Source organism: Scophthalmus maximus, chromosome 11, assembly GCF_022379125.1.
Source record: "Scophthalmus maximus strain ysfricsl-2021 chromosome 11, ASM2237912v1, whole genome shotgun sequence".
Taxonomy (NCBI): Eukaryota; Metazoa; Chordata; class Actinopteri; order Pleuronectiformes; family Scophthalmidae; genus Scophthalmus; species Scophthalmus maximus.
In genome coordinates, this window is record NC_061525.1 from 144632 (window position 1) to 158292 (window position 13661).

The 13661-nt window shown below is 52.3% G+C and overlaps 1 protein-coding gene across 2 annotated transcripts; it reads left to right on the forward strand.

Annotated features, from left to right (window-relative positions):
* Positions 1–345: 345 nt before the first annotated feature.
* LOC118299267 lies at positions 346–3088 on the forward strand. 2 transcript variants are annotated; one of them, XM_047335665.1, is made up of 7 exons: positions 346–898; positions 995–1154; positions 1255–1407; positions 1490–1772; positions 1874–2045; positions 2165–2413; positions 2513–3088. In XM_047335665.1, exons 5-7 carry the CDS (start codon positions 1983–1985, stop codon positions 2855–2857), a joined length of 657 nt encoding a protein of 218 aa, XP_047191621.1. In that variant the 5' UTR covers positions 346–898; positions 995–1154; positions 1255–1407; positions 1490–1772; positions 1874–1982; the 3' UTR covers positions 2858–3088. The 2 variants fall into 2 exon arrangements, with proteins under 2 accessions (XP_047191621.1, XP_035478743.2); XM_035622850.2 differs by having other exon boundaries at positions 346–1154.
* Positions 3089–13661: the final 10573 nt, after the last annotated feature.

Here is a 13661-nt window from a genome sequence, read left to right on the forward strand (position 1 = left end):
GCGCACCGTGCTTGCTGCGGAGTGACGCACTTTCCAACTGCGCACTCCAGCCAGCCCAATTGACTATTCCTGCCGTTTTTTTCTTTACCATTATCTATCAAAAGTGTTCATACCTCTCACCACAGTGTGTTAATCCCGCCGTTGGTCGTGTTTAATGTGGTTTTTTTTTTTTTGCGGCACTTTGAACGTGCGTCCACATGGGATACCCCGACCTCAGCTCTGAGGTATTCGAAGTGGGATGTACACTTCAAATACCTCACACACACACACACACACATATTATTTTCAACAGTAATTATTATTAATATTGTTGTTCTTTTTGTTGTTGTGTCTTTACAGGAAAAATGCATTGCTGTCCATTATGCCAACGCTATTTCAGCGCCCTGAATAAGCACTACATGCATTACATAAAGAATCCTGTAGAGCGGCGGCTGCTGCTCAATCTGGCATCCGGCAGGGTTAATGTCCACGCTGCGCCCTGCCCTGTTCCTGGGTGCAGGTACCAACTGTCAAGATTAGACCATCATATCAACCAGTCACACACCGCGCTCACCATTGCCGAAAGAGCGGCAAAGTTAAAACAGGCCAGGCGCCTCCATACGCTGCACCTTTTGGCCGAGCTCAGGGCAACACATCCGACCCCGCAATGGAGTCCACGTTGGACGTTGACCCAGGTGTGCCAGAGGAGGACATTGACGTTACTCCACCGTCCCCTGTGGCTGAATGCGGCTCGGCTGAGTGCCGGCGCATTCGCCATGAGTATGAGCGGGAGCTGGATAAGGTAAAGGCAGAGAGGGACGAATTCTGCGGCGAGGTCCGACTTCTCCGCAGGAAGCTGCAAAAGCAGCTGCGCAGCAGCAAGAGGGGCCGCACATCTGCAGTGGAGAACCAGGAGGAAGTGAGTCTCTCTCTCTCTCTCTCTCTCTTTATCTTTGTTCCATTAGCCCTGTCTTTGTGTGTTTCGGATTTTTTTGGTTTTCACCAACTTTGATAGGAACGTGTGATGGAGGGAGGCCGGTCCTCGGCTGCGTCGGAGGAGGCGGGCCCGTCCTCAGCCTCGTCGGAGGAGGCGGGCCCGTCCTCCTTCAGCCCGTGGACTTCCGGCAGCGGCAGGGGGAACCTCGTGAGGCAGATAAGCCTCCCACCATCGATGGGTAAGCATATGTTGATAACATGGTAATTAATTTGGCTTATTCATGCAATTGGACAGCAGAGTCTGTATATCACAACACCTTAAATTGTGTGTCGTTACAGGGCCCACCACGAGGGCCTAGACCCGAGACCCAAAATGTCGGAAAACGCCATCTCGAAAGTCAGCAGGGTGAAGACATTCATCATCTACATGGCCAACAACCAGACCCGGTTGTCTGACTGGCTGTTTTTGGACAACATGTCCAGGATCCGTGGGTGAGTGACAATGTCATTACAATTTTGTTTGTACATTGAAAGATTCTATTTGACTTATTTTATCCGCCCTCTCTTCAAACAGCTGGGCCCGTAGTGTGGTGGAGGGCGGAATGAAAATTACCACTGCAAAGTTCTATCTGCAGAATGCGCTGCATTTTATTAAATTCCACCCACGACATGCCGCCTCACTCGGGTGCAGTTCACCTCCATCGTGAGGGAACTGAAGACGGGGGTGAGTTCGCTGCAGCGCAGGGTGGTTGTCCACCAGATGTCCACTAAGAGGCTAAAAATAAGCAAGTTGCCGTCCCGCCAGGCCCTGAGGGGTTGCCTCTCTGCTGCTGCCGTCGCCATCCCACAGCTGCTGGGTAAGTTGTCCGCAAGTCTGCTTGCCAACAGGACACGTGGATTGTTGACCAAGGCACAGCTCATGTTGAGCGCTTTGCTTCCCCCCCCCTCTTTTCATCAGGCAAACTCGAGGCGGAATTCGAGAACACCAGCCGTTTCCTCGGCCGTAGGGCTACCAGCGCGCCTACTGGAGCTGCCTGTTCGGGCACAGGCCGGGGGTCTATGCCAACATGACGGACAATGAGGTGGAGGAGGCAAAGACCCTCGGCCAGGATCGGGGCTACCTGCTCCACGTGAGTGCTATTTCTGACACTGTTAGCTTTGAAGTTAGCCCCGATGTCTACTGCGGTGCGTGTACTTGACCCAGTCTCCCCGTACTCTCTCCCTTCTCTACGTGTCTGTGTCGTGACAGATCAAGGAACACAACACAAACAGAACATTTGGGGAGGCCCAGATGTTTCTGAACCCTGCAGAGTTCGCGTGGCTGGAGAGGTGGATGGCCATCAAAAAAAGCCTCCCCGATGCCAACCAGTTTGTGCTTTACACAAAGGGCAAGGGGCCGTCCAAAAATCTCAACGCCAACCTGCAGTCGGCCTGGAAGGACATGGGGTTAGCGGGGGTGATCAATTTCACCCTCATAAGGACGGCCGTGGCAACTTATGTAAGTTGACATTAAATTCAAGACAAGTACGTGTGGAGGCCGAAAGCGCCGTTGCGAGTGCTGTCGTTAATTTTTCTGCAATTTTTCAATCTTTTCCAGGCAAAAAAGTCACAAGATCCCAAAGAAAGAAAAAAAGTTGCGGACTTTATGTGTCATGACACCAAGACAGCAGACAAATATTACGTGGCCAACCCTGACCACTGTGAGGCAGAGGAAGTCAGGGCCCTGGTCAGACAGAGCCTCCTCGTGGGAGGGGGAGGAGACGACGAGATGCTGCAACAGCAGCAGCAGCAGCAGGAGGAGGAGGAGGAGGAGGAGATGGAAGTAGGCGGCGGCGGCGGCAGCAGCAGCAGCGAAGAGGACAAGGCGGCCCCCTCATTTTGTCAGCCAACCCACCGCCACAGGAGGTCGAGGAGGAGGGCACACCGAGGAAAAAAAAGGTGAAAAGAGACTGTTCAGTCATGATAAGTCCATTCAAATCAATCCCGGAGAAGAAGACGACCAACGAGCAGAGCGAACAAAGGATGAGGGTGAGGAGGCTCTGATTCCCCCCCAAAAAATTCACCTAGGGAATTTTTTTGATATTATGTTTTAAATTTCTTATTGTGTTGTGTTTTATAGCTTTCATTGTGTGGTGTTTTGATTGTTTTAACGTGTGCTGTGTTTTTAGCTCTTAGAGATTGTTTTTTGTGGTGTTTTGATTGTTTTAACGTGTTCTGTGTTTAGCTCTTAGAGATTGTTTTGTGTGGTGTTTTAATTAATCTGATGTTTTGGTGAATAAATGGTTAAATTGTGAATACTTCTCCTCTTTATTTCTACGTACACACATTTTTATTCATATAACTCTCAAAAACCAAAAAAATACATTTGTTTTTAGTCAATATAATACCAATACTAACTCCTCGTGTCATACATAGTATCATTGTGTACAAAGGCAGAAAAAGAAATGACTTTTGACCTTGTCCAATTGGAGTACCCTGACCTCAGCTCTAAGGTATTTGAAGTGTACATCCCACTTCAAATACCTCAGAGCTGGGATCCGGGTATTCCAACTGGACAATGGCAAGGTGGTCTCTTCCACCCTGCCAGCACAGTCCTCGTCAAGAGGGGGAACATGTCCACTTGGTGGAAGTGCAACCTTCCACCATGTGGACAAGGGGGGAAACATGGGGACACATGTCCAGTGGCAGGAACTTAACATTGAAGTTTAAAGGGTCTGTATCTCCGAAACCGTACATAGCAAAAAATCCTCCAATTGGACATATTTACTGTACCGTACTGTACTACCATGACAAGTTCTGCGATGTTGACAAATGTTCCACAAAACGGACACAAAAAAAATGACAAAGTGAATGAAGTGGACGAAAAGGTCCATCAGTTGGACAGGCGTACGAGTTAGGGAAGTGGTCGGGGCCCCTGTGTCCAACGGCAATACCCGGGCCCCCCCCCCAACCCAGAAAGGAGTCATAGCGCCACCGACAGGCGCAGTTGCTCCGGCACACTCGGGCGAACAATTCGTGATCTAAGGCACAGCCATTTGCCTCCCTAACTGGGACGCAAGTCCATTGTGACGACCTTTGCCCAATGGCAGGAAAATGCCCATTCATTCTCAGCCACGAAGTGGAAGATTCCCTTACCCACCTATACCTTCGGTGATCAAACCATGCGATCCCGCTAAGGTGGACGTCTCGAACTTCCTCCCTCAAAGTCCTCGTGCGGGAATGTGCAACGGCCCATGGGATAGCATCCTCTCGCAGTGCGGGAGCCGACTACTTCTGGCTCCGCGTATACGGTCTCCGTACTTCCCGTGCGGATAACCAGCGTGTCTCGACCATCCAAGCTGCCCAGGGAGATCATCATTTAGGGGATGGAATCGTAGACACCTACCGGTGCAGTGTTTAAGAGAGAGGTCTTCGGTCCTATAAAAATGCATTGGGGTGTGTTACTCACACTCAATGAAGGATTCTCCGTTAACTCTTAGGCCTGGTTTGTCTCCTTCCTCTTTCCTTAAAGCCTTTTCTTTGCTTTCTTTGTGTTTACAGCAAGCGGTGTGGGTATATTATCGACAGGGTGAACTCACAGAGAGCGCAGCTTAGCGGGGGGGGTCAGTCGGACAGGGAGATCACATGAGGCGAGGCGTCTGGGGTTCACAGTACAGGAGCAGGGTGAGAGCAAAAGGCATAGTCAGGCTGAGTCTTTTATCGGCTGGATAGAGAGTATTGTCACAGCCAGAATAAACCGCTGACATGGACATCGAGACCAGAGTTCTAATAAAACGCATTCTAGGGGGATGCATGAGGACACAGCAGGGTCCCGAGCAGTCAAAAGGCAAACAGGAGTACGCGGAAGCCGCGGTCACGATGGAAAGAGCCGTCATCTGAGTACTCAACACACACAGGTCAGCATACAGAGGTAAGCGGACAGAGTCCACTGTGAGCTGTGGTGCCCCGTACTCCTTTCCATTTGTTTCTTCGCACGATGCACTTGTCACCCTTTCCTCCCCTCCCTACTATGTTTGCAGACATGATTGTCGCGTTGGAGCGCACGAAGGGCCCCGGGACCGTAACCCAGGAGGCCAAGGCGGTCTTTGTCGATGGTGTTGTCAACTGGGGCCGCATTGTCAGCCTGGTGAGCTTAGGGGCCGCGATCTGCCAGAGCCGCGGTTTCGAATGCCGCGGATCGGGCGAAAACGCAACGGAGACTGTGGAAGAAGAGATAGCTTCGTATTTGCTCAAAGAACACGAAGACTGGCTGGTGGCAAACGACTATTCGGTATAGGCACATGTGCTCTCTCTCTCTCTCTCTCTCTGTGTGACATATAATGAATGTGCTTATTGTACCCTATTTCCATCACCCACAGGATGGATTCGTGGCCATCTTTAAGACACCAGGGACCTCAGACAGGGAGGATCTCGGACAATTGCCTCTCCGACCCATACTTGCCATTGGAGCTGTGCTTTTGACATGTACCCTGTTCCGTTTCAAGTGATACCCGGGCAACAATGAAACCCATTGTACAATAAACACACTAACTTGTCTTGACTGTGTCCTTCTGTAAGGGCTTATTTGCTCTTGGCGCCCCTCAATAAAAAAAACAACCCGTTTAACTTGTGGTCACATTTCTTTCTTTATTAATCGACATCAAAAAGAAAACACACTGGGAAACCATCCTCAAACAAATCACCTAATTCCCCAAGGTCAGGTAGTGCGCAAGGGGACAATGGTCCCTCCTCAATGTCAGATGGTGTGCCATGGGATAGTGCACCACTTACATCCTCAGAGTCCTTCTGGGGCCCAGACAATATACAGCGGTCGTCAAAGTCCTCTGACTTGGGAAACTGCAATACATCACAGACAGTGAAATCCTGTGTCTCCAGATCGCAGATGTCTTCTTCACTCACAGTGAAGCAGTGCGCGTCTGGATCCAAGATGTATTTGGTCACGGGGATCTCGTAATCTCTGAGCACTATGGCCGTTGGAGAGTGTACGAGGTCTGCTTGTTGCAGTCCCTTTGCGCTGGTTACCATGGCATGAGTGACCCTGTCTTCCGGGCATGACTCCGACGCTGAAGTTATTACACTAGACGGGAGTGATGTGCTTGGTGCCACCGGGTCACATTCCAATTCGCTGAAACATGGGGGGCTCGTCTGGGAGCTCCTTGTCTCCTTATCCCCTGTGCGTGTCAGGCAGGGACTCCTGTTTCCCCCTAATATGAAAGCCTGACAGTGCGCTCCTGTCTCAGGCCCAGGACCCCGTGCTCTGCCTCTCATTATTATTTCCTTGTCGAGCCTAACATGATGATTGTCCGTAAGCACGATGATCAAGGTGCGATGTGGAGAGTCGCCCTGCCGGGACGCTCCATATCCGCACCAGATGTTCTCCAAGTAATCTTTCCAGTATTGAGTGTCAGGGTAACAGCTGCACCCCGTGGTGTAAACGCCTCTTCCCATCTTCTTCACGATCCCGATCCCCTGCAGTACGCCTAATATATCACACTGACGCCGCGGGGGCACGTGGCACATGCGTGTTCAAGTGAATGTGCCTGGATTGGAGCGCAGGTAGCTATACACCGCATGGGATTGCGTCGGCAGTGTGCTTGTCGAGCCTCGTTTGGACAGGATTCTGAAGTCCGGGATTTTGTAGCTACAATCCCAATACCCCTCAGCAAGGAGAGCACGTCGTACAGCCTGCGACACTTTGGTGCTTGAGATCGCGTGGTCCTCAGCACGATGTGGTCATGTGAGGAGCAAGGGGTTGCTGACCGACTTTGTTTCAACACGTTCAGAATGTCCTGAGTGTACCGAATCGTGTTTACCTCTCGGTGCAGTGTGGGACCGGGCATGGCGCTCCTGAAGAAAGTCTTGGGCCGACTCGGTACAATGCTCCGGAGGTACAGATAATATAACAAGACAAGACTGTTGAAAAACGTCCACTGCGCAATCCGACCAAAAGCTATGCTGTGGTGCTCTGGTCAGATCAGGAATAGGTGGCACATGCACTATGAAGTTCCAGGTGATCAATGAGAAAGAAGGATATGAAGCGTTACAGAGACATTAAGGGTAGCTCACGCCGCGGCCTTTCCTTAAACTCAAAAGGACCGACTCATATCAATGAAACAAGCCCAATTAGTATCTTAACAAAGATTAGAGGAGACACTAAATACTAGTTCATGGCAACTAGGCCAGGAGCGTCGTTTCTTCCCCTCCACGTTTGCCACATTTCCAAATCTTCCCGGGCCTCAACGTGGGTTGCCTCGATCCTCTTGATCACTGAGACGTGGAACAGAAAGAAGACATGGTTAGCTAGCCTAGTATACACATGCGTAAGAGGCAGGCAGACAGACAGACAGAGACAGCCATGCGGAGATGGAGACTTAGCAAACAGCATTGTATACGTACGCTCGGTCATGTTGTGGAGTTTCACAGACGTCCGCACATCCTCCAAGATTCCTATGTCAGGTACTGCGACATTGGGTCATGAAAACACTGGAGAAGATGTATTGTGATGTGGCAAAACACGACAATGTGCTGCAGCCACTGCTGTGACCAGAAACGCGCACTGGACAAACATCCTTCACAGTGTGTGTAGTGTGGAACAGGATCCTCCTCAGGGCCATGGTGCTCAGACTCTAGGAAACCAGAGTGTAGCTCTGCTGGGTGCTCTCTGGCTTTCTTTCTTTTAAACAACACGCCTGGGCACATCCCGCCCCGCTGAGCACTATGGACTCCTGAGCAATATCCCTCAAGCGCTCACACACATACACTAGGTGTAGCTTGTGGAAGCTCATCATCTCTATCACGTTAAGACCCTGAATGGAGATGATGCGCGAGGCGTGCTCGAGTGGATGGGAGTCAGGGACGCCGAGGGCTGTGCTACACCGGGCCCCGATGAAGATCCAGTTTTGTGTCTGACAAGGCTGTGCAACGGGAACGGAGTGAACCTGGACAAGCTCAAGATAACCCCCATGCTGCTCAACCGTATGAGGAGCTGATCGGAGTCCGCGCGGGTGGACGACGACGATGGCGACATCGACATAGAGCCGCTGCTGCACGATCAGGGCGCTGTGCTGGGCCGAGGCGAGTTCGGCGTAACCGTGCGGATCAGGGACAACCTGGTGGCCAAGATCAATCTGTTCCCTGAAATGGTGAACTGGAGTGTTCCCTATGTGACCGACGTGTTCAGGCGCTACACGCACGTAGCGTCTCAGATGGAGGAGATCCTGACCGGGGTTTCGATACGACACCCGAACGTGCTGCGTACCCTCGGGGTACCAGCTCGGCGGGAGAGCCGTGGCCATCATGGAAATGGCCGTGTGCTCACTGGACGAGTTTTCTGTGCTCATGGACCAGGACACGAGATATGTGCCCTTGGTGGAACTGGACACCCTGAGGGCCCTGGAGTACCTGCACGGGAGAGACATGCAGCACAGAGACATCACGCACGGGAACATATTGGTGTGTGAAGACAAGGACCGAAAGCCGATGCCGATGGCTTTCAAACTCAGCGATTTCGGCACCGCATGCAACTCAACGCGTACCAACAGGTCCCCCGAGGTGCTGTGGTGCCTGGAAGCTGACACCAGGACCAACGTATTCAGTTGGTACTACGTGATGTGGGAGCTGTACAGTGGAGAGCCTTTGGTAGGCTACAGGGCGGACGATCATAGGCGGGGCTTTTGCAGGAAGACCTATGCAAGAAACCTCTCGGAATTGGTCGGCGTGTACGAGCCGAAGGACAGGGACGCGTTTCGATCCGAGTACATGAAAGGCAGTGAGGCGGAGGAGCTGTTTCAAAGATACGGCACCGCGAGACCCTCAGCCCTGGATATACTGAAAAAGCTTACAGAGTTGGCTAAGTCGACCAGGCGTGTGACAGATCGAGAATTCATTGCGCTGGGACTGCTATGCATCACGCTGTTCCCTCAAGAAAGGTACTCGCCCCCGGAGCTGCTCGCTCTCCCTAGGCACTGCGCTCTGAAGGTAGACATCAAGCCGGGAGAAATCCCCAATGCGACGAGGCCACTGTCCGTAGGCGCGGGAGGATACAGAACCACGGACATCTTAGTCTGCAACGACCGCGTGTCGAAAGGCTCTTCTGGAGCAAACTAAAGACTCTCAGGTGACCACGTACAAACACACGCTCAAGGCATTCTACGGGATCGACGTGATGAGACTGGCCCTGGGCCACATCCAGCCCTACGCATAGTACTCGAGAAAGGTCAATATGCTTGCGGTGGTCCCGGGCAGCACACGAGCCGTCGCGAAACGCAAGGCTCAGTGTTGCGAGGCCGGGCACGGCAAGCTATACGTACCCTTCACGGCCGGCGCAAATGCGCACGAGGACCCTATTCGGCCCCAAGGACCATGGTTACCTCAGGCCGCCCAAATGACACGGATGGGTTTGGGCTCCACCGAACCCGGCCGCGAGCGCGGCTCCGACCCCTGGGATCAGGGACCTCGGTGCGTCAGAGAAAATGAGCCCGTGGAATGGGAAGCCGAGGAGGAAACGTCGGGGTCCTTGGTGATGGAGTGGACCAAGAAGACCCGCAACCTCTCAGAGGCAGGAGAGGACGCAGGACCACCGAGCTCTCTCGTAAGCGAGGAAACAAATCTCCACGGCTGTACTGAGGGACAAGAGCGGCGTGGGCAACCAGGCAGTGCAGCAGCAGCAGAAGACACAGCGTTTGAAGGCTCGGCGCCTCGGGTCGTCGTGAAGGAGCGGAAACGGAGAACAGAGGGAGAGATCGAAACGGGGATGGTGATCCTCATGCAAGGGAACGGTAGTAACAAGGCAGCTATGTTCCAAAAAAACGTGGTCAAGCTATCGCAGACACTGGTTGAAAGGCACCCTGACATATTTGCGGGCCCGAGCCGGGGCATGTACAAGTGTTCGGCGAGTGGCGGAGTGTTCGTATTCCAGTACGCGCTGCTGCTGAACGATTGCACGCCCGAAAATACAGCGTTGAACTGCCCACGCACGCTGCTTAAAGTGCAAGTGAACAGGTCCGCGTTAGCCGGGATCGCAGGGGTTGATGAACTGAACCTCGAGAGGCTGCAGCTCTGCGAGCAAGGCAAATGCTACACGCACGACACAAATCCTGACTCTTTGGTGGATTCACCTAAGTGGGCCCAGGTCATAATGTTCACAAAACACGCGAGAGCGGGACCAGTGCTTGAGCTCAGCGTGCAGTACTACAAGATCGTAATCCTGCTGGTATTATTGAGGAGCAGCAACACGATACGCTCCCCGACGTCTCTGATCGATCTGTTCAAAAGGGTTTCCCCGCTCTGACAGCTTTGCAGAATCAGAGGAGTACAAGGACCGGCGGGGCCCTCGCCAGGCGAAACGTTAGTGACCAGACCCTCCTCGTGAAACAGCAGTGAACGAGAGGGTTTCTGACGCAGCGCATCGGCACCCTTTATCACTTCCTCTCAGATTTTTTTGTACACAATCTTGGGTTGACGTCTTTCCTCAGTAGTCGACAGTCTCCGTTCCCTGTCGACCTTCATGTCTCTCACTGCCTCGAACAGTCCTCGTTTATCCAGGCAGCTGAAGGCCTCTTTGTGACCATCCTCCAAATACCACTCGGGGTATCTTGACACTATACATTTTGTCTCCAGGTCCATCCTTGCTGCTGAGACTGCTGCTTCGATTGGCAGGGCTGGGAGTCACAGAGTTAATCCCTTTCTGTAGCATGCCAAACAAGATACGAAGACCTTCGAGCCGTGTGCAGGGTATGAAGCCTCAAAGACCCTCTCCCTTCTGATGGCTGCGTCCAACCTAGCATCACTCAAGCACAGTCTCTGAGAACAGTCGATCTGATCCGTATGTTTTCCTGGAAACGGACCTGGACTTTGTCCGTGGAAAAATACTCCCACCCGCTTTCACTCTGCCGTAGTAAGGAATGTTCTGAGAGTCTGTCGAGCCTCAGGATCCCCTCACCACCGTTCACTGAGTCCGACCACCGTTCACAGGGTCCGACCACCATTCACTGAGCCCGACCACCATTGACTGAGTCCGACCACCATTCAAAGTGTCCGACCACCATTCACTGAGTCCGACCACCATTCACAGGGGCCGACCACCATTCACTGAGTCCGACCACCATTCACAGGGTCCGACCACGATTCACAGGCTCCAACCACCATTCACAGGGTCCGACCACCATTCACTGAGTCCGACCACCATTCACTCGGTCCGACGAAACAGATGGACACTGTGAGGGTTTACCAGTGACTTTAATTGGCATATATATATATATGCACTTTTGTCCGTTGTACAGAGGGTTCGCTGGCTTTTGAGTTTGTATCCTTTTCCTGCTTTTGGACACTGTGGTGTAGTTCAAATAAAACACATACTGTGGTGTAGAGGGTTTATCAGTGACTTTCACTGGCATATATATATTTATATATGCACTTTTGTCCGTTGTACAGCTGGGTTCGCTGGCTTTTGCGTTTGTACGCTTTTGCTTTTGTACTCTTTTGCTGTGTTTGGACACTGTGGTTTAGTTCGAATAAAACACCAGTACGTCTATGTCTTCTTTATATCATATCCTGACTCAGATAGACACTGAGGCTGCTTCAGACCAGCAGCCGATTGGGGTACACAGACGGCGACGCGTCCCGCATGCGCATGATTTTCTCCTCCAGCATCCTCCTCTGTGAGCCTCGTAGTATCGGCGGGCAAGGGGTCCTCCCCGAGTCCAGTCGATCGAACCTCGGCTTAAGGGTCCAATGGAAAAGACCTGTCTGCATGCAGACAAGACGCAAGGATGACAGAGGTGTCTGTACAGGGAACAAGACGGCGGAAAGCGACTGTCCACGAGACGAAACGAACCTAAGGGTTGTAACAGATATGAGATGTGTGCTCTGTGTAGCAAGAAATAAAATGTGAAAAGTGTTTTTGCGTCCTCTGTCTCCGGGTGTCCTTGTCTTTTTTTTATCATGCGCAAGGGAGCTAGATAGATAGATAGATAGAATAGGTGAGAGATACTAAAAACAAAAAGAAGAAGAAGAAGAAGAAGAAGAAGAATTGAACATAACAGGAACACCAGCCTTCGAAGCCACGGGGTCCTTCGCTTGACCGGAGATGGATGTGGAGTGCGATTGCCTGGTGTATGGTCATTCCACAAGCGCCGACAGACAATAATCGAATGAAACCCACCAGTGCCCATACAGTTCCGTGTGCGGAGCGGACAGTGTCACCGAGCATGAGTTCAATGGTGAGACTCAGGTGTACGCGACGCCCGAGATTTCTTTCAAAGAAACGGCATCGACTGTTGACAGCGCTACCTCCCTGTTCTCTATGTGTCCTCACCACGTTGTGCAGAGTTTGCTCCAAGTGGTGCTTGGGAATCGATAGGCTCAGAACGAAAGTGACAGCCTCTCCGTGTGGGTTTGCACGCACTCTCGCCGTCGTAAGGCTCTCCTGACACAGCAGCTCCCCAGGGGCATGGAGTTCCTCCCAACGTTGTTGACCAGCCCGTACCTCGTGACACAGACATTTTTGTTTCACAAAGGCGTACAGGGATTCGGGCTTTCTCACATCGAAACCGTTGAAGTTCGGGGTCCACGGTCGTCGTCGCTCGTACTCATCATCGCTCAGAGTGAAGTATGATGGTATGGATGTTCACCCTGGAACTGCTTTGTCTGTCCTGATATCTCCACCAGAGCTTGAGGACGGCCATGTCGGAACGAAGGTTTTCGTCTCTGCTGTGCGCTGGTCCGCTTGCTCCGCCCAGCGGAGTAAGGATCAAATGACGTGCCATGATGTTCGTTGCGGGGACACCTCTGTGAAACTTATACCGTTTCTTCTTCACCAGGCCTACAAACAACATCACAAAGTACGGGGTATGCAACGTGGCCAAGTGCTCCAGGCGCTGTGGGTCCAAGGTAGCCGTACCGGGCTCATGGCGATCATAGTCATTTGTGACCGACAGCTTGTAGTGAGATGTGGTGTTGTCCGAGTGGATACGCGCACCCTCGCATAGTACACACGGGCTAGACTGTCTGTTTCTGAAAAACACGCTGAGTCCCCCGACAGTCCATATGATCTTGTCTGGGTGGTAGACGTAATTGCGACGTGCGGCTGCTAGCGAACACTCATTATTATTATTCTGCAGCGACAGGGCGCATGGTCTCCTACTTACTCCTACGATCGCGTACGAGGAAGAAGAGACGGGAGATCCGCGTAGCCGGCCGAGCGAGGAGCTGCCGAGCCTGTACTACACAAGAGGGAACTGGATTGTAGCGCTCAGGGCTCTGATCCACCTCCGAGACGTTTCGCCCTACGGCACTTGGGTATCCCAGACCCAGGAATTCTTGCGCTCCATCACGAGATTGAAACGAGCGGGACTCGCGTGCATGAGTCTGCCCGAATTGAACAGAATGGTGCTCGAGCAGAAAAACGACGACGGGCTGCTGCACATGATGGTGTGGCTGGCACGGGCCGAAAACGCGAACGCAGGACTTGAAACGTTCGGACCCTTCTTCTGTGACGCGGCGCTCGCCCCCGTGCTTCATGATATCCTACGGTCTGAGTGGGTCGCGAAGCGCAAGGAACGCTGCGGTTCAAACGGCCAACTAAAGCCAGGCTGGGCACAAGAGTTTTATGACTGGACACGGATATCGGTCACATCGACTGGCGCACCAGTGTTCGTACGAAATCCGAGATGTCCCTGGGGCCACAAATGCAAATGCGAGCGAGACCGCAGTGAACTCGCGACCGCAGTGCTGAATGAGATGAGATG

Excerpts from the sequence above, each read along its gene's own strand:
- LOC118299267 (XM_035622850.2), top strand. The coding sequence starts at position 1,983 with ATGACGGACAATGAGGTGGAGGAGGCAAAGACCCTCGGCCAGGATCGG. Across the intron at positions 2,046-2,164 it reads ATCGGGGCTACCTGCTCCAC|ATCAAGGAACACAACACAAA; the intron begins GTGAGTGCTATT and ends GTGTCGTGACAG. Across the intron at positions 2,414-2,512 it reads GGACGGCCGTGGCAACTTAT|GCAAAAAAGTCACAAGATCC; the intron begins GTAAGTTGACAT and ends AATCTTTTCCAG.